Source organism: Salminus brasiliensis, chromosome 19 (genome assembly GCF_030463535.1).
Source record: "Salminus brasiliensis chromosome 19, fSalBra1.hap2, whole genome shotgun sequence".
Lineage (NCBI taxonomy): Eukaryota > Metazoa > Chordata > Actinopteri > Characiformes > Bryconidae > Salminus > Salminus brasiliensis.
The window spans coordinates 6,770,624-6,792,813 of record NC_132896.1 but is presented as its reverse complement, the minus strand read 5'-3'; the positions used below and the strand labels follow the sequence as shown (position 1 = coordinate 6,792,813).

General features: G+C 42.4%; 2 protein-coding genes across 3 annotated transcripts; one reads left to right on the top strand and one right to left on the bottom strand.

Moving 5' to 3' along the window:
* Positions 1–489: 489 nt before the first annotated feature.
* Positions 490–14,615, bottom strand: tes (testis derived transcript (3 LIM domains)). 2 transcript variants are annotated; one of them, XM_072663205.1, is made up of 8 exons: positions 14,436–14,615; positions 12,860–13,500; positions 9,812–9,897; positions 6,423–7,035; positions 4,598–4,963; positions 3,462–3,677; positions 2,657–2,815; positions 490–1,348 (listed from the first exon to the last, which is right to left on the bottom strand). In XM_072663205.1, the coding sequence occupies exons 3-8, from the start codon at positions 9,895–9,897 to the stop codon at positions 1,154–1,156; spliced, it is 1,635 nt and encodes a 544-aa protein (XP_072519306.1). In that variant the 5' UTR covers positions 12,860–13,500; positions 14,436–14,615; the 3' UTR covers positions 490–1,153. The 2 variants fall into 2 exon arrangements, with proteins under 2 accessions (XP_072519306.1, XP_072519305.1); XM_072663204.1 differs by lacking the exon at positions 12,860–13,500.
* Positions 14,616–18,012: 3,397 nt separating this feature from the next.
* LOC140540617 (carboxypeptidase A1-like) lies at positions 18,013–21,267 on the top strand. Its single transcript, XM_072662983.1, has 11 exons — positions 18,013–18,089; positions 18,304–18,385; positions 18,500–18,634; positions 18,761–18,862; positions 18,973–19,074; positions 19,257–19,355; positions 19,442–19,552; positions 20,246–20,336; positions 20,450–20,649; positions 20,729–20,813; positions 20,981–21,267. Exons 1-11 carry the CDS (start codon positions 18,025–18,027, stop codon positions 21,166–21,168), a joined length of 1,260 nt encoding a protein of 419 aa, XP_072519084.1. The 5' UTR covers positions 18,013–18,024; the 3' UTR covers positions 21,169–21,267.
* Positions 21,268–22,190: the final 923 nt, after the last annotated feature.

Below are 22,190 nucleotides of genomic sequence, written 5' to 3'. Positions count from 1 at the left end.
AGCATCGCTGTGGTTGCTACTTCAGGCTCGGCACGCTGCTAACTGCACTATGTAACTCTGGAGAAGCGGGCAGGACAACGCTCGCGAAAACTGTGTAACGTGTAAAATATTAAAATACTACCCTACCGCCTCAGTCCACATGCTTGAAGTGGCAGTACTCCTCTACAGAAACCAGACAAACTATGTGTGTGTGAGTGTGTGTGCGCGCGCGCATGTGCACATCTGTTGCAGCAATGGGTTGAAGTAACTTGAAGTAGCTAAGTGTATTCATTAGAAGGGGTGTCCACAAACATCTGGACATAGTGTATCACCAAAATGATCCCCAAAATGCAGGTAATTTGCATATGATATTATCAATATTATATATTGATTAGCAATATTAGCAATATTTGCAGCACTACACTGCAGAGGCCAGCGGTACGACAATGTGGCTGTATATTGTGACTATAATACATACATTAAAGGAACATCAGATAACCATACACATCATTATCCTTTAATTGCAAATTATTTATTAGATTACAAATTATTTATTACATTACAAATTATTTATTAGATTAAGAAGTGAAAGAAGTGAAAACCCCAAATAAAGTGCGAGTCCAGTGGTGTAATAGAAACAATAATGGCACTTGAAAGTAAGTGGGACTGACAGAAATAGAACACTTGGAGACGAGCTGAAAACGCATGGCTGATAATACTGGACTGGGCTACAGCACTGCAGGACAAAGCGACCAACCTGTCCTAATGGCATATACTGAGTAAAGAGTGTACAGGCAGGGCTTGGTCCATTACTTCCAAGAATGATGCTGCTTCTTTGGTTAGTTTACTTCTACTGCATTGCTCATGAGCTGGTGAGAAAAACAAGGTCCTTATAAAAAACATCTTACGAACTCTAAAGCTAAAAAAGGAGAAACCAGAATCAGCTCAGAATGTAGAAAAGTACACAATATCTGAATACTCTGTATTCTGAAGCAGAGCTAGTGGTTTAAAAGAACCTGATAAAGGCTAGTTCAGTTTTGTAGTCCAGCACAGTTTGGGGACTTTCCTGCTCAAAGCCACCTACTAAACTTGGTAATAATTAAGGAGTGGAACTAGGTTTTAGCACCAGAAAATGACCAAACTGTGGACTGGAGTTACTGTAAGTGAAGGCCATCTAAGAAGCCAGGACCTTCTTTTTGCACTCGACTGAGCAGAGCAGTTTCCCCTGCAGGGCCATGAAGCGCTGACCCATCAGGCACTTGGAGCAGCCGGAGCACAGGAAGCACTCAGGCTCGGCGTGCCAGTGGTGTTCCCCGTAGGACACGCGCTGGGCCTCTGGCTCAATCGGCTTCTGACACGCTGTGCAGTGCTGTGGACACACACACACACACACACACACAAATATTAATATATATTTTTATAATTTTAAATAAAAATATTAATAATGCATTTCCTGAAGAAAACAAAATGGTTGCGCAGTTTATGTAGTTCCCACCCCCAGGCAGTTGCTAGGCTGCTGCTACATGAAACTCAGATATTTGCTAGGTGATTTCTATGGTGTCTCAGGTGGTTGCTAGTGTCGCTAAGGTATCTTAGAAGGTCCTATGGGGTCTCAGGTGGTTGCTAGAGTGTTGCTATGGTTTCCTAGAGGATTCTATTGTGTCTCAGGTGGTTGCTAGAGTGTTGCTATGGTATCCTAGGTGGTTTCTAGGGAGTCACTAGTTGCAAATGGGTGCTCCAGTGTTGCTATGTGGTTGCTATGGTACCCCTTGAGGTTGGTCGGGTGTACTGTATTTGTATTGTTGTGACAAGAAAGGTTGCACCCCATTCATTCATGTAGCTTTTTTTAATTAGTTGCAACCTGGTAACCGTTTTCTCTCATTGGTGGTATCACATCTTCCGTTACCTGTGTGTCAGCTTGCTTTGTACTATATAACCTGTTACCAGGGCAAAAAATACTTTGGGGGGCCTCTGAGGGGAAAAAAGTCTCTCTTTAAGCCCTAGATAAACACACCAGTCTAATGAGATAGGCCAATATCACACAGCCACATTCCCCTTCCTCATTGAAGTGTTATTATTATCACGTTACTGGCTCTGCTTTAATCCCCATCACCTGCTCCAGAGACAACATCACAGCTCAACACAGGCTCTGCCTGCTGGCAGCATGATCTGTGCTGAGAACCCTTCAGCAGTAACGGGCTGCTATCTGGCAGTGACAGTGAGTAATGCATGCACATGCAGTACAAACGTATTAGAGTACTTGCTAATGATTTCTGTAGTTTGCAGAGCCTTAAAGTGGATTTCAGTAAGCTCCAGTAAGATCCAGTAGAAACTACAGCCTACTGGATTCCCCCAGCCATTTGTTGATGTTTATGTTGATGTGCATGTAAATGTTTGCTTCCCAAAAGTAGGAGATGATGTGAATATTTATTTTCCCCTGATCACAGGCAGATAAAGCCCTCGAGCCCTGACAGGACTATTTGACAGTGAAATGACTCTTTTCACGAAGTGAACGTTAGTCAAATCTTACATTGTGGCAGAAAGTGGTGTAAAATACTGAAGAGTTAAAACAGGCAGGATCAGGCAGGACTAAACACTATATAATGAATGTAAGAGCAGAAGAGAGGAGGAAGAGAGAATGAGAGAGAGAGTGTGTGTGTATGTATGTTGTGTTTACCACAGCGTGGTTCTTCATGTAGCAGGGTTTGCAGACAGGTTTGTCGTTCTCCATGACGTAGGTTTCTCCGGCCAGGACACAGTCACAGTCAAAACAGCAGAAGTGCTTCAGATGCCAGTTCTGGCCCTCAGCCTGAGTGTACTCGTTACTGAAGATGAGCTGAAAAACACACAGATACATACACACTTTGACTAAATCAGGTCAGAAGTCAATAAAATCTGTATTTTAAAGTTTTTATTGTCTATATTACAGAATTGTTATTGTTCTAGTGACATTCAGTGTATTTTAAGTACACAAGTCTATAAATAATATAATAATAAATAAATTTTATTATAAATAAATAATATAATAAAATAATAATTTAACACAAATAAAAATCAAGAAATTTAAATATTTGAGATCGAAATCTTGTTGTAACATAACATTATGTAACAATTTTACCTTTCAATGTCATTTTTTAAGAACCATGTTAAGAATAGGGAGAACAGCATCTCCGTCATTGCCACTCCAGGGTGAAACACTGCTACTGCACTATGAAACTGTAGTCGAGGACTCTCTCCAGAACTCAGTAACACTGCGTAACTCAAGTCATACTGGTGTAAAACCCTGTAATTTTACTCTACCACCTCAGTCCACATGCATCTTCACCCTCAGATCCCTCAGGTTCTGTATCTATCAGCTTGTCAACAAATGCACGTAAACAGCTGCCCATGAGGGGGCGCTCAAAGTGATTTGTATTTACTGCAGTGGAGAGAAAGTAAATTACACTCCCCAACATTTACAAACGCACACTCATCCTTCTCACCTCGTCACAGCCTCCACAACGGGGCTTCTCGCTGTCACCGTAGTGACGGCCGCAGTACAGCTGGCCCTTCTTCCAGAAATAGATCATGTCCACCAGCAGCTCCTTGCAGGTGCAGCAGACGAAGCAGGCCGGGTGCCACAGCTTGTCGTACCCCGCACGCTCTGCGTACACCGCTGGATCACCCTGCTGCATGACCTTCTGGCAGTGGTGGCATGCCTGCAGAAGCAAGACCCAACAGCTCAAATCCAACATTTCCTAGCAGGTGCCAAAAGCATCAGCTCCTCAGTGTTTAAAGCAGGGGTGGGCAATTGCGGTCCTGGAGGGCTGGATTTTGGTACAGTTTTGTGTGCTTCTCCTGCTCAAGCACATCTGGCTCACCGGTCAGATTTAGTAAGTGTGCTAGAAAAAGAAATCAGAAAACTGCACTAGACTCTGGCCCTCGTTGCCCACGCCTGGTTTAAAGGGATGTGAAAAGGCAGTACTGATCTCAGATGAACATTCCTGGTCCTTCTAGGATAATTACACATGGAATCGACAATATGATAATAGGTATTCCACAAATCGTGTAAAAGCATGCTCTCCTAATGTCCAGGTCATCTGAGAAAATCTTATCTGTGATGCATATTGCGTCTAGTTGGCATAAAGCTCAACACAACACATGCTAAACTAACTGAAGTATAACTTTTTCACTTGCTAATGGTTAACAAGCAATGAGAACTCAAGCCTGGATTGGCTTGGCTGAGAATAACTAAACCATAACAAAGTTCAGGCTGCAGGAAAATTAAGTTCCCAAGCTGCCTCATTCACCTGGCATGTGCAATCAGAGAGGAAGCCAGAGCACAAATGATGAAGACTCAATATGGAGTTTTAAGCAGCAATTTAAGATAATCTGAAGGACTTATAATGTTCATTCCAGTTATGGGCCACAGAGGGGCTGACTCATTCTGGACCACACTCACACTGTTTATCTGGACCTCTGTGGGAATGGAGAGCAAAAGGAATGCAGGAGCACTTTGTGATCTAGTATAGCCTATTCAATGGCTCCATCTAGTGGTGAGAAAGAGGTATTGCCAGTCTATACATGATTCTAATGGAAAATGAATGAGGTTCCTGTAGTTCATTGGTGAGGAACTTACAAAACTGCCAGCAGGACCACTGCTTATAGCTCCTGGCGCTGCTGGCGCACCAGCCTTGCCTACAGCAGCCTTGTCTCCAGCAGCTCCAGCACCCAGACCATAAGGGCCCATTGCTCCAGCAGGTCCGGAGGGGGTGCACATCTCCTCCGGCAAAGTCAGGTCTCCCATACCCAGAGCCTCGTCCTTGTACTTGCGGACGTACTGCTCCATCTGTTTGACCTCGGCTGGCGTGAGCTCGTGGCACAGGGACGGGTCCTGGTCATGCTCTGGAAGCTGCTTGGCCATCTGTTTCTTACGGTAGTCTGCCCCCTGAGTGCCTGCGACGGGCCTTCGCTCTGGGGGGAGTAGCTCCATGTAACGCAGAGCCTGCAGAAAGAACAAGTCTCATTAGGGAGAGCGAACATTCAACATTATAAAAGTACAGTATTTTACAATAAAATGCACAGAGCTGATATACAGTATGCTTAGGAGGAGTGATTTTTCCTCCTTGCTCTTGATTCTGAGGTAAGGAGGAAACTAATTTCTCAGATGAGAGATGACCTGCTCTCATTCTGGTCTGGTTTGTTTTATTTCTTATATTAATTCATACCCAATAAATTAGTATTAATTAGTAGTCTATTGAACATATTATCCTGTGCATTTTAAATTGATAGGCTCGTAGTGAATGATGCAATGTGAATGGGTTATGCTTTTGTCCCTACACTCTAAGGACAAAAGTATAGGGACACTGCTCATTCATTATTTCTTCCAAACACAAGGATATTAAAAATAGCCTTTTCATTTTAAAGAAAAACTAAGCTTATACTGCTTTTGTTGGCTTTCTTCTAGATTTTGGAGCATTGCTGTGAGGATTTGATTGCATTCAGCCTCAAGAGCATCAGTAAGGTTAGGATGTTTACCTCCCCACCTCATCCCCAACTTCTTAATTTATCCCAAAAGTATTGGATGGAGCACCAACCATCACTCCAGAGAAAACAGTTCCACTGCTCCACAGTTCGGTGCTGGGGGCCTTTATACCCCTTTAGCCAGAAGAGCCGCATGGGGTGGAAGTTATCATGATTATCAGGGGCCCTTAAACATGTATTAATTGGGTAGAATTGTTGGAGTCTCTAGCACCATCCCTGCCTCTAACCCACACCTGGCATTAGGCATATTGCCAATAGTGTTTATCTGCTCCAGTGTTGTTTATCTTTATGTTTATCTGCTCCAGAGAGTCCTTTCATATTCTACTGGCAGCCCTTCTCTACAAGGACTAAACCAGCCTGTGTGTGTGTGTGTGTGTGTGTGTGTGTGTGTGTGTGTGCATTTACACATCTGTGTCAGCAATGGGTGCAACTTACAATAGCTTAATGCATTCATTAGAAGGGGTGTCCACAAACTATTTGGACAAATACCGTATCATTATTCAGAATACGCCAACAGTTCCAACCTGACCATTCTCCTTTGCCTGGTCCCACTTGTCTGGTATCTATACGATGTGGGATCAGACATTAAAGTTGCACAAATTTAATGCAAAAGAAGCTGTGAAGACATCAGATCTTCGACACGTAACTGGATTTGCCTCTTGTTACGCTTGTGAATATAAATGTGCATGTCAGAACTGTGAAAACGCAGCATACAGCAGTTGTTACAGAACTTCAGCCTAAACCATACAGGCCTAAAGAACTGGTTGTATTGGTGTGAAGAAGGTGGGAACAACTGGTCCAGGACTAAGAAATATTATTGTAGCTGGAGTGAAACAGACAGATGTTTTTCAGACACAATTTCCAGTCAATCTGCACAAACCATAAAATTAACCCTGATAGCCTTTAGCTGAGACACTTACCAAACTCTGGTTAACCCCTGGAGGTGCCCACTCGTAGGTGATGGCTTTGACCACATTCGTTTTGGCCGGAAACGCAGTGGGCGTCACAGTGGCAGCCACAGAGGCAGCAGAGGGATGTCCGGAGGTGGTTGTAGAGGGGGCAGGGGGGCCAGAGGCTGCACCACGGTTGGGAGTAGAAGTTGCAGAAGATCCAGCAGGACCAGAGACTCCACCACGAGTAGGGGCAGAAGTTGCGGAAGGTGCAGCAGGGCCAGAAGGTGCACCATGGATTGAGGCAGAAGTTGCAGCAGGGCCAGAGGGTGCACCACGGATGGGGGCAGAAGTTGCAGAAGGGGCAGCGGGAGCAGAAGGGGCAGCGGGGGTGGGAGTGATGGTAGGGTAAACTGTAGCTGCAGAAGCAGCTGCTGGGATGGACACCGCAGTGCCAGTAGCTGGGGCAGCAATAGATATGGTAATCTGATTGCCTCTGTAAGGCACCCCATCCTTCTTCAGCTTGGCGATGAGCCCTGTGTACTTGGTGTCTTCGAACAGCCGGCCCACCTTCTGGTTCTCCTCAGTCTGCAACTGCACATCATGGTCCTCTATCCCGCACTTACAGTTCCGACAGATCTTTCTGTTGAGGTAAAACGATCATGGATTAAAGTGGATCACTTTATACACTACTGGTCAAAAGTTTTAGAACACCCCAATTTTTTTGTAGTGCACTGGCAGTGCTGCATGGCACAGGCAAGCCTACTTCTCTAATTTTGTCATCTGGGCTTGGGGTGTTCTAAAACTTTTGAACAGTAGTCACAGTAGAGATCATGCTGAAGGAGGTGAAGAGTTCCCGACCTAATTAAACAGAACAAGTTCTAAAACTTCCACGTCACGCCAAAGTGAAATTCTGTGAAACCTGACTGAGAGATTTCCTTTGTACATTACATCAGCGGCTTGGCCTGTTGGGCATGTAATAGCATGAATGAACAGCAAACAGGGGGATAGAAGTTGGAAAGTAAGGTACAGTATGTTTCACAACTCCACACACATACACATACACACACACATACATATACACACACACATACATATACACACACACATACATATCGTGACAAACTGCTGGTAAAATTCAGGCCCCTTTCATTTGACTTGGTTCAGAGGGGCTCTCTGAAATAGTCCCCTGCACTTTGTCAGACACTGAATTTTGCAGGCTTACATAATTTGTTATGTAAATTTGCACAAAAACAGGCACACAAAGCTGCCATCAGCTGCATCATGGTGCATATTTTTTGCACTTTGGTTAGTTTAAAGGGGCCGTAACATGGAAAACCAAGTTTTCCCCACTAAAATTCAGTTTAATGTATGTAAACAAGTTTCAAAATTTGCCAACTACTAGTCCAAAAAAAATAAATAAAATAACCACACACACAGAATTCACTGGTTTTGCAATGTCAACATTACACATATTTACATATATTTGCCCATTCAGCCTACAGCAGTCTAGCCCAGTCCATTCACTGTATATTATAAGGAGTGGCAAGTGCTAAACTGTTTAAAAGGTACCTTAAAGATGCAGTAGTAAGGATTTCAGCTTTTTGGATAAGCAGTGATGAAGACTTTATAGTGCCAGTTATTGAGTGATGTACATCAAACTTGATGAACTACTTCATACTTCACTACCTAACCATGTCTGGTATTAGCATGTTAAAGTTCATGAAAATCAGATAAAGCAATCTAGTTCTGGAGATATTATCAACACATTACCCCTGTTTTTTGAATAATTATTGTCTCTGTTAAACATTCGGGGACCAATATTGTGTAGATAACTGGTTGTGCCTCAGATCCACACGCTCAGACCTACATTAGCTTGAACTACATTTAATCCGTTCTGTAGCCTTTAAAACAGACCCCTGTGGGACTCCACCAAATATGTTAAACTAACCTTACATTAACTCATTTATAATAGTTTTTGCATTCGAAATAATTACTGCATCATTAACCTAGAGTTTAAGAGGTTAATTAGGTTTTTTTTTTGCCAATGATCTTGTTTTAGTGTATATCTCCTGGTTAAGGGGTTAAGGAGGACAGTTTGGGCTAAAAAAAAAAAAAAAAAAAAAAAAACTACACCTACCTTCCACATTTTAGTAGAGTAAACAAAAGAAGAGAAAGTGGCCCTAAAAATGTAGGCTATCGGCCTACTAAGAGCGCTAGCATAAGAGCCTGGCTGCTCTTAAACATGGATCATTTATCTTAATACTGACTGTGTGTTTGGGGGCTCCTTAAAATATGCAAGGCTAAAAGTTCAGAATTCCACGTCTCAAATAACCGCTTTCCGACTGGCAGGAAAACAGAGAATGCACAACTGGGCAGTGTGAGAGAACAGGCTAACAAAGCTAATGGTGTCTGAGGTTTTACAAAATTCAATAATAGACGCAAAGTCACCCTGCAGCTCTGGAAAAAAGACAAATGTGAAATGGTTTCCTACGACTCTGTGGAACCCATTGGAACCGCACTGTTGCTCTGTTTGGACCATTGGTTCAGTGAATGGCATTTTATAGTGCTGTTCGAATTCTCAGCGATAAATTGCTTCAGCCATTCTATGGTCCTGCCCCAGCCAGTTCACTAGATCCCCTTCCAAACACAATGGGTGTCTGCTTCCCAGACTCCTCCCACTGCGAATGTCTAGGGCTAAGTGTGGGGCTACCGCGGTGACAGAAAAGGGGCACAGCTGGCACCCTGGCACCTGTAGAGTGTCCTTCAAGAAAACTAGCCAAGTGGAACTCATGGCAAGAACACTCCCACTGAGCACGGCCTGACAGGGTCTTCCCTTTCGGGATTTTGCCCAAATAAAGACAACTGAAGAATACAGGAGCACAAACCCTCTGCACAGAACAGAAGATTCTTACCACCGGAGCAACTTTATAGGAACAGGGAAAAGGTTTACCTTATTGTACAGTAATATGCAAATATTATCTCTAGTCAAATTATGTTTTGTTGATTTTTAGTCAAGTCAAATGTATTTGTAAAAAAAAGGAAAATAAATAACATAAAAAGACATGAAAATTTAAGACCCTTAAAATCTAAAATATATGTAAATATATGTAAATAAATCCTTTACAGGAAATTAACTTAAATATTCTTAATAAACATTTATATAAACCAGACCTTGCTAATTGTGTCATAAAATATAAACCATATTTTTTACACGTACCATATTCTTTGTAGGTCAGATTTTATTTATGCTTGATATGGTTTCCAATGTTAAAAAAAAAAAACTCTTTTAGTGACAGTGATGATATCAGTCACTGATGGGGGCGGTCAATGAATAGGAAGCACTTTGCCCTTTGATTGCACACAATGATAAAAATTCTGATGCTGGTGGTGGTGCAAGTTTGAAGCACTATACAAACCTCCAGAAGTGGAGCTCAAAGCCCTCACACTTGTCCTTGCATTTCAGGCACGCTGCGCCGGCTCCTATCTCATGGCCCAGGGTCATCTGCCAACACAGCACAACAACATCTCAGTATTAAGCACAAATCCAGTTTTAAAGGCTTCTTACTAGCCTTAAATCCCTTAAGAGCAGCATTTTGCTGGGGCCCGGTCTGATTGTGAAAGTAGAGCAAACCTCACTGGGAGTCGACCAATCTGTTTATGAAGAGCAGAGTGTGTTTAAGAGAGGATTCATATTTACAGTTTTTTTTTTTTTTATAATCACACCGTCTCTGTGTCGGCCTTTAGCTGCATCTCAGACACAAAAAACAGAAGTTTATTTGCATGCTTTATGAACAGGCTGCAAAATATTTCAGTGATTTTCACTTCTGCTGTCAGCACAGAGCAGAGCCCTGCCAAAATCTTCTCACATTATCGCTCTTCTCTCGCACACCAAACAGCTCCAGCCTGGGGATGGCTATATAAGGCTAAGTATTTGAGGGTGTGGGGAAAAGCCTGGGGGCACTAAACAGTCTTCTCCTGTTTTCAGAGCTTAAGTCTTTTCTTCACTTCATCAGCTCATAGAGGGGCTAAAATAACGGACTGACCCCTCCTCCTAAGGGAATTAACTTTAGCCATGTGAGGCCCGTCTGGGCTTTTAGGACCACAACCCTCTAACTAGTGTTTATAGGTTCTACTAACCTCATCAGTAATATTTACACTAATTCCATAACCTGCCAGGAGTGTGTAATTCACCATTTACAAAAAAACAGACCTTACTGAGCAGGGAAGTATGACATATAAAGGTGGCACCAGGTATCGTGTTGGGCTCAGCAGAAAATTCAGGAGGATATGGGAAGGAAAACATTTCCCCATTAGCTCAGGAATTCTGAGCTGATGCTGCTGCCCAGTATTTTTAATGCACATGTCTGTTGATACATAGACATTTATATAATTACAGAGAAATAACCCTTTTATTAGAATAGCATTTCCACTTGCATTATCTTCTTCGTTACATGAGGCCTAGCTGGGTTTTAGAACCATGACATTCTAACTAGTGTTTATAGGTTCTACTAACCTCATAACTAATAATCACACTAATCCCATAACCCATCAGGGGTGTGTAATTCACCATTTACAAGAACCAGACCTTGCTGAAGTATGGCATGTAGAGGTGGCACCAGGTATTGGGCCAGTGTTGGGCCAAGATCAGCAGAGTATATATGGGAAGGAAAAAAGGAGGAATGTACGAATACTGGAACTCTGAGGTGATGTTGATGCCCAATATTTTAATGCACGTCTGCAGATACATAAATATATATATATATATATATATATATATATATATATATATATATATATATATATATAAAACGTGGGAAATTGAGACTAAATTTACTTTACAAGAACTTTACAAGACCTTGCTAAAGCAAAAGAGTATGGCATGTGGTGGTGGCATCAGGTATCTGAGAGTCTGAGATCAGCAGAAAATGCTGGACCAGATATGGAAGGGGGAAAGTAGGAATGAATTCTTGTATGTCGATTACATTGCTAATTTATTGCGAAAAAACAGAATAATTAAGCTTTGTTGGCAACATTCATCTGGATCTACGACTGGTTAGCATGCACACAGTACACAGCAACAAATACTGTGAATTTTTAGAAGGCTCGTTTGCATGCAGAAGCCTCACGCAATATCAGTCCTGCAAGGAAAGAAATTGCGATAACAAATCACCAACAATCTATATCATGCTTCCCTTTTGCAAAGTCATCAGACACAGAGTCACAAAACACTCGCCTCGCACCCCTGGTCTATATGCTGCAGGCCTTTATACGGCATGTGTCTATAAACACTACTCTACCTAATGACTGGTTAAAGTGTAGTGGGGGGCCCAAATCAGACCCATGGCCCTATAAATGTTGCACATTCTGATTTAAATATCTGCTAGCACTCACCCACGCAGACAGTTCATCGCTGTAGCTCTATAAGTGCACTTTAAGAGTCTGTCACACCTTCAGTGTCTTATCTAAGCTACAGTGTCCTCGAAGGCAGTGTTACAGACTGTGCATAAAGGTCCAAGGACATTAATCAGTGTTTCATAAATTAAGTAAATGTTTGTGAATGGTTCTCCTCACATCTTCAGACATATGAGCCTTTCCTTTTTCCCTGTCCAAGCTGAAGTGACCACAGCAGACTCCACAAATGCACACTCAGAACAGCATGCAGCCTACAGTAAGCTGATGTTCAGTCCAGTGGAACTTGCTCATATGGGAAACTGAAGGAGTCTGGTATATTATGTGGTAAATAAAACTTACTAGACTATAAAACTAGTGTCAACTGCTATAAATCCACACACTGGGACGGTTCCATTTTTCTAGTAATTTGGAAAACAACTCAATGAGGCAGGGAGTTAATTCAAGCGAAATACAGGAGCAGGCCAAGCCCCAAATTCTTTGGGCAAATATGGCATTCCAAATCTCAGATCGTTTTAGAAAGTTAAGAAACAGTAGTGTAGTCTTGGAAAAAATGTGAGATACTCATTGAGCACTTTATCAGGACCTCGATTCTCCTACTCATTCATGCTATGAACTAATCAGCCAATCGTATGGCAGCAGTGCAATTGATTAAATCAAATACATCAAATGAATCAGATTCGGGTCAGCAGCTTCATGTATTGTTCACATCATAATGGTGGAAAATATGATCTCAAAGATTTCGAGAGTGGCATGATTGTTGCTGCCAGATGGGCTGGTTTGAGTATTTCTACAACCGCTGATCTCCTGGGATTTTCAGCCCAGCAGTCTCTAGATTTACACAGAGTGGAGGAATAAATAAATTGTGGTCAGCACAACAGAATCAGAATGCATAACATGCCGATTCTTGAGGTAGGTAGGCTGCAGAGGACACAGGCTAACCAAAACTGAAGAAATGGAGCCTGGTCTAATGAGGAGATCATTTTCTGCTGAATTAAACAGATGGTAAGGTCAGAATATGGCACCAACAGCTTGAATCCATGGACCCAACTTGCCTTTGGTCAACAGTCCAGGCTGGTGGAGGTGGTGTAACGTTATGGAGAATGTTCTATTGACATGTTTGGTGCTCCTAAACACCAATCAACCATTGTTTGAATGCCACAGCCTATTTGAGTATTGTTCCTGACCATGTGCATCCCTTCATGGCCACAGCATGCCCATCTTCTAACGGCTACCAAAGAAAAAGTCATCTCAAACTGGTTTCATGACCATGAGTTTAGTGTTCTTCAGTGAGCTTCCCAGTCACTTAGTCAGAATCCAACAGAGCAGCTTTGTGTGATGGACAAGGATCTTGTGAACATCTAGTGGAATCCATGCCATGGAAGAACTCCCATGTTTTAGGAGCAAATTAAGGCCCAGCAAAGTATTAGCGGAGTGTAGCCAATAAAGTGCTCTGTGAGTGTATGTTGGCAAATAAAATATCTACTAGGTTTAGGATTAATTCATTTATATCAATAAATGGATTTAAGATGATTCATTTTCGCAGTCCTGAAGGTCAGAATTCTTGAAGTCTTGAAGTTCTCATCAACGAGGTCCGATGCAGATTGAAGGACTGGTCGATGAATGAAAAGCATTCAATGAGTAGTCAGACCCTTCAGACTTTTGACCCACAGCCAAAATGATGGATGGCTAATGTCTGAGGACACAAAGGATACCCTGTTATTGATCCTAGTGGAACCAAATACGTCCATAGAATCCACAGAAGCCCTGCCGTAGACCTTTCATGTGGCTGAGGCCTAATCACGTAACTGCAGATGGATGACACAACACTCTACACACCCAAAAGTCTCTTATGTATGTCTGTCTCTGCTGTATATGTTGGAACACTGCTGTGCAGATTTGATTGCATTAGTCCTAGGAGCATTAGCCAGGTCAGGTACCGGCGTTGGATGACTTCGCTCTGGTGCTCACGGTTCAGTTCCAGTGCTCCGCAGCACAATACTATACTAAGGCTTTATACATATTCTAGCTGTCGGTCATGGTGACCTTAGGCTTGACCCTCCAGGGCCCAGAGCATCGCATTCTATTAGCAGTGCTTCTCTATGGAGATTACCCCAGCTGGGATTAGATGTCTGGAGGCTGGAGACTGTTGGATAGGGCTTCTAAACTATGACATAAAATAATGCTAGTTTCTTAATGTAACATCCAAGTCCATGACCAAAATGTCCCCCACCATCTAGGACCCCCACTTCCTCCCATCCACGTCATCTCGGACCCTGGACAGCTGGAATTAGTAGCTAGGTAGCTAAAATACATGATTTCTGAGGCTGACATCGAAACTATAGGTAGTAGCTAACAGCTGTTGAGTGATAATAAATAAACCTGGATGATAAATGTTAAATGTAGTCCTGTCAGCCTGTTTTCTGCACAAAGCGAAAGTGAGAGTGAGTTTTAGCTCCTAGATCTAGCTTCCTTCAGGTCTAACCTCTGCCCCTTTTAGCTACTATCATGGAGAACTTCCTCACTAACTGGCTCTCTACCTTTCTGGGCGTCTCCTCACACGGACCAGTCAATCACCTTAACTAGAGGGAACTCTACCGGACCCTCACGAAGCAAGCGGGCAGAACTCACCTTTTTCACCTCCTTTTCGATTTCCATTGTGTTTTTTTCCTCGAAGCCGGTCAAATCAGCTGGATTCGCTGTTTGTAATCCTGGTCTTATGGCTGTCCGGTAACGGGAGGCTGTGGTTTCGTGGCCGCTGAGCTGAACTCCTCACCGCGCCCTCCTCTTCACTTTCAGCTCATTGTTCACTCTTCCTCAGTCTTCCAACGTGCAGCTCTCGACCAATAGCGCACGACCACGGGATTCAGACGACCAATCAGAGCCAAGGAAAGGTCCTCCTGCACTGACACTGTAGCGTGTATAGAAAATGAATGGTTACATGTGCAGCTGGACTGGGATGCTGCGGAGGGTGGTGATCTTTTTTCTCTGCAGATGTTTTGCAGGTAATAATGACCAGAGACGTGGAGACACAGCAGAGAAGTATACACTGTCGAGTGAAATCATCTAATAGTGAACGTTTAAGATTGTCATAAGAGGATTATGAGAGTATTTCCACTTTTTTGTACATGTTTAAGCCACTTTATCTAGTGAAACTGTCAAAAGTCTGGCCATTTCAATCAGTATGTCAAAAGGCTGGATTATAAGACCATTTAAGTAAATAATTAAATTAGTAAATAAAGTGTAATATTGTTCTTAATGAGATTTCTTAGCTATACAGAGCAGATGTATGATGTTTCTACTTGCTTTTCCTGTGTACACACACTCAGTACACTACATGTAGCCTGTGGCACCTCGTTACACACTTCCGTCATTATCAGACAAAGGAAGCTGTGGCTTAGTCAGCAGGGCGTGGTGAGTGTCACAGTGCAGAGTCCCATTACTCACTCTCCGTCTGTGTCTCTCTCTCTCTCTCCCTCTCTCTCACTCTCCGTCTGTGTCTCTCTCTCTCAGTGTGTCTCTATATAAGTACACACTCATCAGCCATTACACTAGCACCAGTACCAGTGACAGGTGCCTGTTAAGGGTTGAGATCTACATATTAGTCAGCAGGTGAACAGTCAGTTCCTGAAGGTGATGTGTTAAAAGCAGGACATTGTGCAAGCATAAGGGTTTGAGAAACTTTGACAATAGCCACACTGGGTCAGAACATCTCCAAAACATCAGGCAGGTCTTGTGGGATGTTCCTGGTATGCAGTGGTCAGTGCCTACCAAAAGTGCTCCAAGAAAGGACAACCTGTGAGCTGGTGACACGGTCATGGGCACCTTAGGTCCATTGATGCGATCAATGGAGGCACCACTTCACAACTTACAGGACTTGGACAAGGATCTGCTGCTAACCATTGCGTGGGTAGCCTGATACCAAAGGATACCTTCAGAGGTATTGTGGAGTCCATGCCTCGAATGGTCAGATCTGTTGTGGCAGCATAATGGGGAACTACTACGTTGTGTGTAGTTTGGGCCATATAGTTGATGCTCTCAAGGCATGCCAGTCTACTCATTAGCATCTAATGCTAACCTAAGGTTTCATGCTAGACTACGTATTTGGACCTTACTAGTAATTTTAGGCCATACTTGTCTGACACAGGTCAGAAAAAAAAGGGTGATTGTGTGTGTGTATATATATATATATATATACACACACATATACATATAGTGATACAAATACATCTGAATATATTTTAAATGAATAATAAATATATCATGTGGCAGGTTGCGAAGGTCCCATTTGAAAGCAATTAGCATGGACAGGCTGCATTATGAGTCAGATGGGGTGAACTGATGTCAGGGTGGTCTGTGTAGTGCTGACAGATGCTAACTGGTGAGGAATGTTGTTACGTAATTGTATATTTCTGTGAGTCATGGGTGTACAATTATGTCAGTATCTATAGAAGAAGATTTCTACTGGCCCCTCAAAGTAGTTATGCCTCTAAATGTAACCTCATTTTCAGCATTGTTGAAGCTCCGTTCCATTTAACGTGTACAGCATAGCACAAAGTTAGGCCTGATAGTGAAAACTAGAGATCGGCAGCAAAATGCACTCTCTCAACAATAAATACAAGGCATTATGACAAAATAGGTATATGAAACATGACAGTATGCCCAACGATGACAAATAAGAGACTTTTGTAAAGATCTAATCTTTAAATTATTTCAGATATAAAACAGAAATATGTGTGCATGAGCTAGTCTACCGTAAGAAGCATGAATATAGGTTAAAGTCCTTGTTTGAACTTTGAACACCACCCAGCCATGACTCAGGCAAGGTCAGCTACAGGTGCTTTGAACACTGGGTGTGTTTCCCAGCCTTATCTCTGCATGAATTTCTAAACAGCGGCATCCGCCAATAGAAACTACAGAAGAGGTTGTCTCTGAATGTGCTGAATGTGTAATCTGTTATCTGTTTTTAAAGAAAAGGACAGCTTAAAATATTCAAAGATGTCAGAATAAACATTTAACAACATTGAATCATTTCCACCTACTGCAGTAGCTATTAGTTAGCTAGTAGTTATCCTTACCACTGCAGTGTAAAATTAGGTAGGCTAAGCTGCTGTAGGCCACATATGTGGTTATTTAGTTAAAGGTGTTCAGGTTAGTAACAACCATGATCAAGTCCTTTAAAATGGAGCTCAGAGGTTATTTACATTCGTTATCAGAGACAATTCATTTCAGAAGAGCTTTCAGCCATGATGAGATCAGAATCTTATCTCAGAATCACAATCACCTTTTTCTGCTCAATCTCACCTGGTCCAACTCACCTGTTACCTGCCAGGTTTAGCAGGTCTGGCAGAGCAGGGAGATCAGCGAACTGTGCGGGACTCTGGCCCCCGTTGCCCACAACTTGAAAACAATTAGGTGGTCCAACAGGAGACCTCCACCCTATCAAAAATATGTGGACTGTGCTTACAAGTCAGGTTGTGCCAGGAAACCAGAACTTTTCATTGAATTCTACCAATTTTGCAGAGAAAGGTGGCCAAATATCTGGTCAGAATTCTACCTGTAACTTGTTGATGAATACCAAATGCATCTGGTCAAGGTACAACTTCCTAAGGGACATTTAACCAAATCTTAGGTGTGAAGTATGTATATTTTTGTGACTTTGAATTATAATTCTTACCCTGATATTGAAAGCCCAATATCGCCATGGCATTGATATCCATGATGAGTGTATGTAAACGTCCAACCACAATTGTATCTAGGTTGAAGTACGTCCTCTACACAGGTAGTTAGTTTAGCACAGTTTAATTAAGACTCCCAAAGTAAACACCTGTCTCCTGTGTCCATGTCCTCCATATAAATTCACAGCAGTTCATTACTCTTCGACTTTAGACATTGCTTCTTTTCTCGAATTCTATGCAGATATTTGACTTCTTTATGCCGAAAAGCTTCTGTTATCTGTATCTAATCTGTTAGACACCATGAATCGTATTTCTCCAAGAGCAAGGGAAATCATTTCTGACGAAATAGTGGAGCCCACTTACAGAATATCAGAAAAAAGAAATGCGTTCCCCTCTGGCTCATTCCAGTTTTAGATCTTTTATAGACACAGGCTGTGGGAAATACAGCAGAAGGGCAGTTTGGTACCTGTGGCCCAAGGTCAGAATCACAAAGCTGAAATATAAAGGTCTAGAGTCACACTGAAGTCCTCCACTCCGGCAACATGAGAGCGCTGTTGGTTTTAGCAACTGTGTTTGTGGCTGTTTTCGGCAAGGAGACCTTCGAGGGGTAGGTTTTCTCATTTTTGCCATTTAGCTTCAGCATGATAATAGGCTCAAGAAGCTGAAATCGACAGTAAAAAGATGATAACACAGTAAATGAAGATATGGATAATGATGATGATGATACAGACCTCCTAACTACCCCTAATTATTAGTTATTAGCATTCATTCAGCTACTCCTGTTTCCCATGACCGGTAGAACTGACTGTTTTTTTGGACAGTCACCAGGTCCTACGGATCACCGCTATAAATGAGGTGCAGATCAAGCTCCTGAAGGAACTGTCCGAGCTGGAGCATCTTCAGGTGAAATTTTACACCAGTCATTTTTTTTTTTTTACTGATAATTGGAAATGATAGAAGCACAACAAGGACTGTATATGTGAGTTGAATGTGCATATAATCCTCTTACATGTTCAGCTGGACTTCTGGATGGAGCCCATTCATGAGGATCTGCCTGTAGATGTCCGTGTTCCATTTCAAAGTCTGCAGCCTGTCAGGTCTTTCCTGGCCTACAACGAGATCTACTACGATATCATGATCGAGGATCTTCAGGTGGGATTATGTTACGTAGATTATGGAAATAGAAGATCTCCATCAGCCAATGAGACTAATTTTACATGTTCAACTTATTAGTAAACAAGGCTCTTCGCTGTTCTTTAACCATCACTTTAAATCCAGGATCTACTGGATATGGAACAGCGGGAGATGATGAGGTCTTGTGGTTTTCTGCCCAGGAGCACCAATGACTATGACTACACCAACTACCACACCCTGGACGAGGTCAGTAGGATAGTAATTGTGGTCGAATGTACCACATTGTAGTGTGTGTGGTGCACTGGCATACACATAGCTGATTTCCAATGCCTGACCATCATTGCTTTGAACTTCAGATCTACAGTTTCATTGACATGCTGGTTCAGGAGAACCCTAAACTGGTTAGCAAAATCGTGATTGGCCAGAGTTATGAGGGCCGTCCCCTGAATGTTCTGAAGGTAAATCTCAGTCACCAATACAGTTCTAATGATGCATCATTGTAAGCTACTGTAATATGACTAAGAAGATGTGGATAGAGGTGTAGCACATGAATACCATTAATGTGTTAGAAAGCATTGAGAGGCACAAAATGCATCTTTATTGGTTGTTTGTTTGTGTGTTTGTTTGCTTTCTTCAATAGTTTAGCACTGGTGATAATCACCCTGGTATTTGGATCGATACTGGCATCCACTCAAGAGAGTGGATCACCCAGGCTAGTGGAACCTGGTTCGCCAAAAAGGTTCATTTCCACAGTTTCATCCACTTTCTAATATCTTAAGAAAGCCTTAAATACACACTAACTAGAGCATCTGATTTCTTTTCTAGATTGCAACCGACTATGGGCGCGACTCTGCTCTCACCGCCATCCTTGACAAATTTGACATCTTCCTGGAGATTTCCACCAACCCTGATGGATATGACTACACTCACAAAACGGTGAGCCCTAAGACACTTTAGCACACTAAGGTAAAAACAGCCTGTTTTAAATTCAGTGTTTTTATGATGTTACAAAAAACAGCACAGTTACATGCTGTATATCCACCTAGTCAGCCTACAGCAGTTTAGCCCCGCCCATTCACACTGAACTTAGTTTTGACTGAGTGTTTTGACCCTGGCTGCTTTCTGAATGTGGGCAGGCAATCAGAACATAGATTATTCACATACACTATGTAGACGAAAGTATTGGGACACTTGCTTATTCATTGTGTCTTCTAGAATTAAGGGTATTAAAAGGGTTTATCCTTTTGTTGGAGTAACTGTCTTTACTGTCCAGGGAGGAAGGCCTTCTACTAGATTTCAGAGGAGCATTGCTGTGAGGATTTGATTTATTGCATTCAGCAAAAAGAGTGTTAGTTAGATCAGGATGTTAGATGATCACCACCCCACCTTATCCCCAACTCCCCAACTCATCCTGAAAGTACTGGATGGAGCACCAACCATCCATCATCCCAGAGAACACAGTTCCATTGCTCCACAGCTAATGCTGGGGGGGCTTCATACCCCTCTAGCTTTATACCCCTGAGGATGTGGACTCTTTAAAAAACACACACATGGGATGCATGATCTATGCAACTCTAAGTATTTGTGGTGGATTTGATGATGACTAACATTCAGATGTCTTATGCTTAGAACCGCATGTGGCGCAAGACTAGGAAGCCCAATCCTGGCTCTGACTGTGTTGGGGTTGACCCCAACAGAAACTGGGGTACTGGCTTTGGAGGTACAGTTCTCAATAACTTCACTCTTTGTCCAGAAGATACATTGCATAACCTGAACGAATGGTGGGATAATGATGGAGGAGATCAAGGCTAACTGCTTTGATTGTTTACCCAGGTGGTGGCTCCAGTAGTAACCCTTGCTCTGAGACCTACCGTGGACCTTATGTTAACTCTGAGTCTGAGGTCAAGTCCATTGTGGACTTTGTTAAGTCACATGGCAACCTCAAGGCCTTTCTGTCCATTCACAGCTACTCTCAGATGTTGCTTTACCCGTACGGTGACACCAGCACTCCTTGCAAAGACCACGTAGAACTGGTGAGTTTGTTCTTCATAGATTACACCTATCTCAAGTCCTTCAGGTTCTTGAAAACCCTTCCTACTTGCATTTTCACAGGATGACCTTGCAAAGAAGGCCATCATTGACTTGAAGAGTCTGCATGGCACTAGCTACACATACGGCAGCACCTATGACACCATCTGTAAGTAGAAAAATATAATCCTATGCTGCATAAAAGAACTGCTTCTGGTTCACTCCTGGTCTAAGAGTGTGCTAAAAACAAGCTTGGCTAGATCAGAGCAATGGCTTATCAACTGTTGTAGCAGAAAAGGTCTCAGTATTCAACAAACTGTCTCTCACAACCCTCAGACCAAGCCAGTGGAATCACTACTGACTGGACCTATGACCAGGGCATCAAGTACTCCTACACCTTTGAGCTGAGAGATACTGGCAGCTATGGTTTCCTCCTGCCTGCTGATCAGATCATCCCCACCGCTCAGGAGACATGGCTGGCACTCATGGCCATCATGGAGCACACCAAGAACAATCCCTACTGAAGCAGCAGCTGGGGATAACTGATGATGCTTCAGGAGCCAACAGAGGCAAATCTTCTGATTAATCTTCACCAAAGTAAAAAATAAAGGAAACTACGCTGAGATTTTCTGTCATTTCTCAGCATGAGTGACACCATCCATCCATATTAAATTAATGTCTGGACAGGTCTGCTGCCCTGAGAGACACACTTTTGAATAGGAGGTGGGGGTTGGAGGTGCGGTTAGTCATCTAAAAAAATGTAGGTTTTGAGTTTGAAGCTACTTTTGCTGCTTTATATTTTGGAATATTTATCTTCCAATTTATCTATGAAGTGTCCCCAACCCCAACAGGTCTGTTTAGATGTGGTAAATTACCTATATTAAACAGAACAGGTGATCATCTTATTAATTTTACTTTTACTTTTGCCTTATATATACAGATGTTGGTGTTACCAACCAAATTCAAGTCAAATTGATTTGAATAGCACTTTTTACAACTGGCATTTACAGCTTTACAGAATCAGTAAACAGTAAAAAGACAAGATATCAACAAAACATAAAAACCTAAGACCCCTGGTGAGCAGCCAAAGGCCACAGCGGCAAGAAAAAACCCTGGAAGGAACCAAGACTCAAGAGTGACCCATCCTTCTCTGATCAGAACTATTCATAATTCATTTATAAAAGTCACCAAACCACAACCAAAACTGTTCTACTGCCCAGGTCTGCAAAATTATATAAAATCATCATATAATAATCATAATATAGTAGAACTTCACAGTAGTGATGGTAAAAGTAAGGCGAGTAATGATGGTTAATGGTGGTATTTTAGTAATAATGGCAGATAGTTAAAAGCTCATGTAGATTTTAACATGGTCATTGAGCAGGTAGCAGTGGCAGGGGGGTGGGTAGCTAGTCTGACACGGGTGGCAGGGGAGCCTGGTGGCAGCTTGTCTGATGCAGGTAAAGAGGATCCCAGCGGGATCTTTGTAATATTACAAAGAACATAAACACTGCGTCCAGCAGTCAGGTAATCACATAGCCAGCAG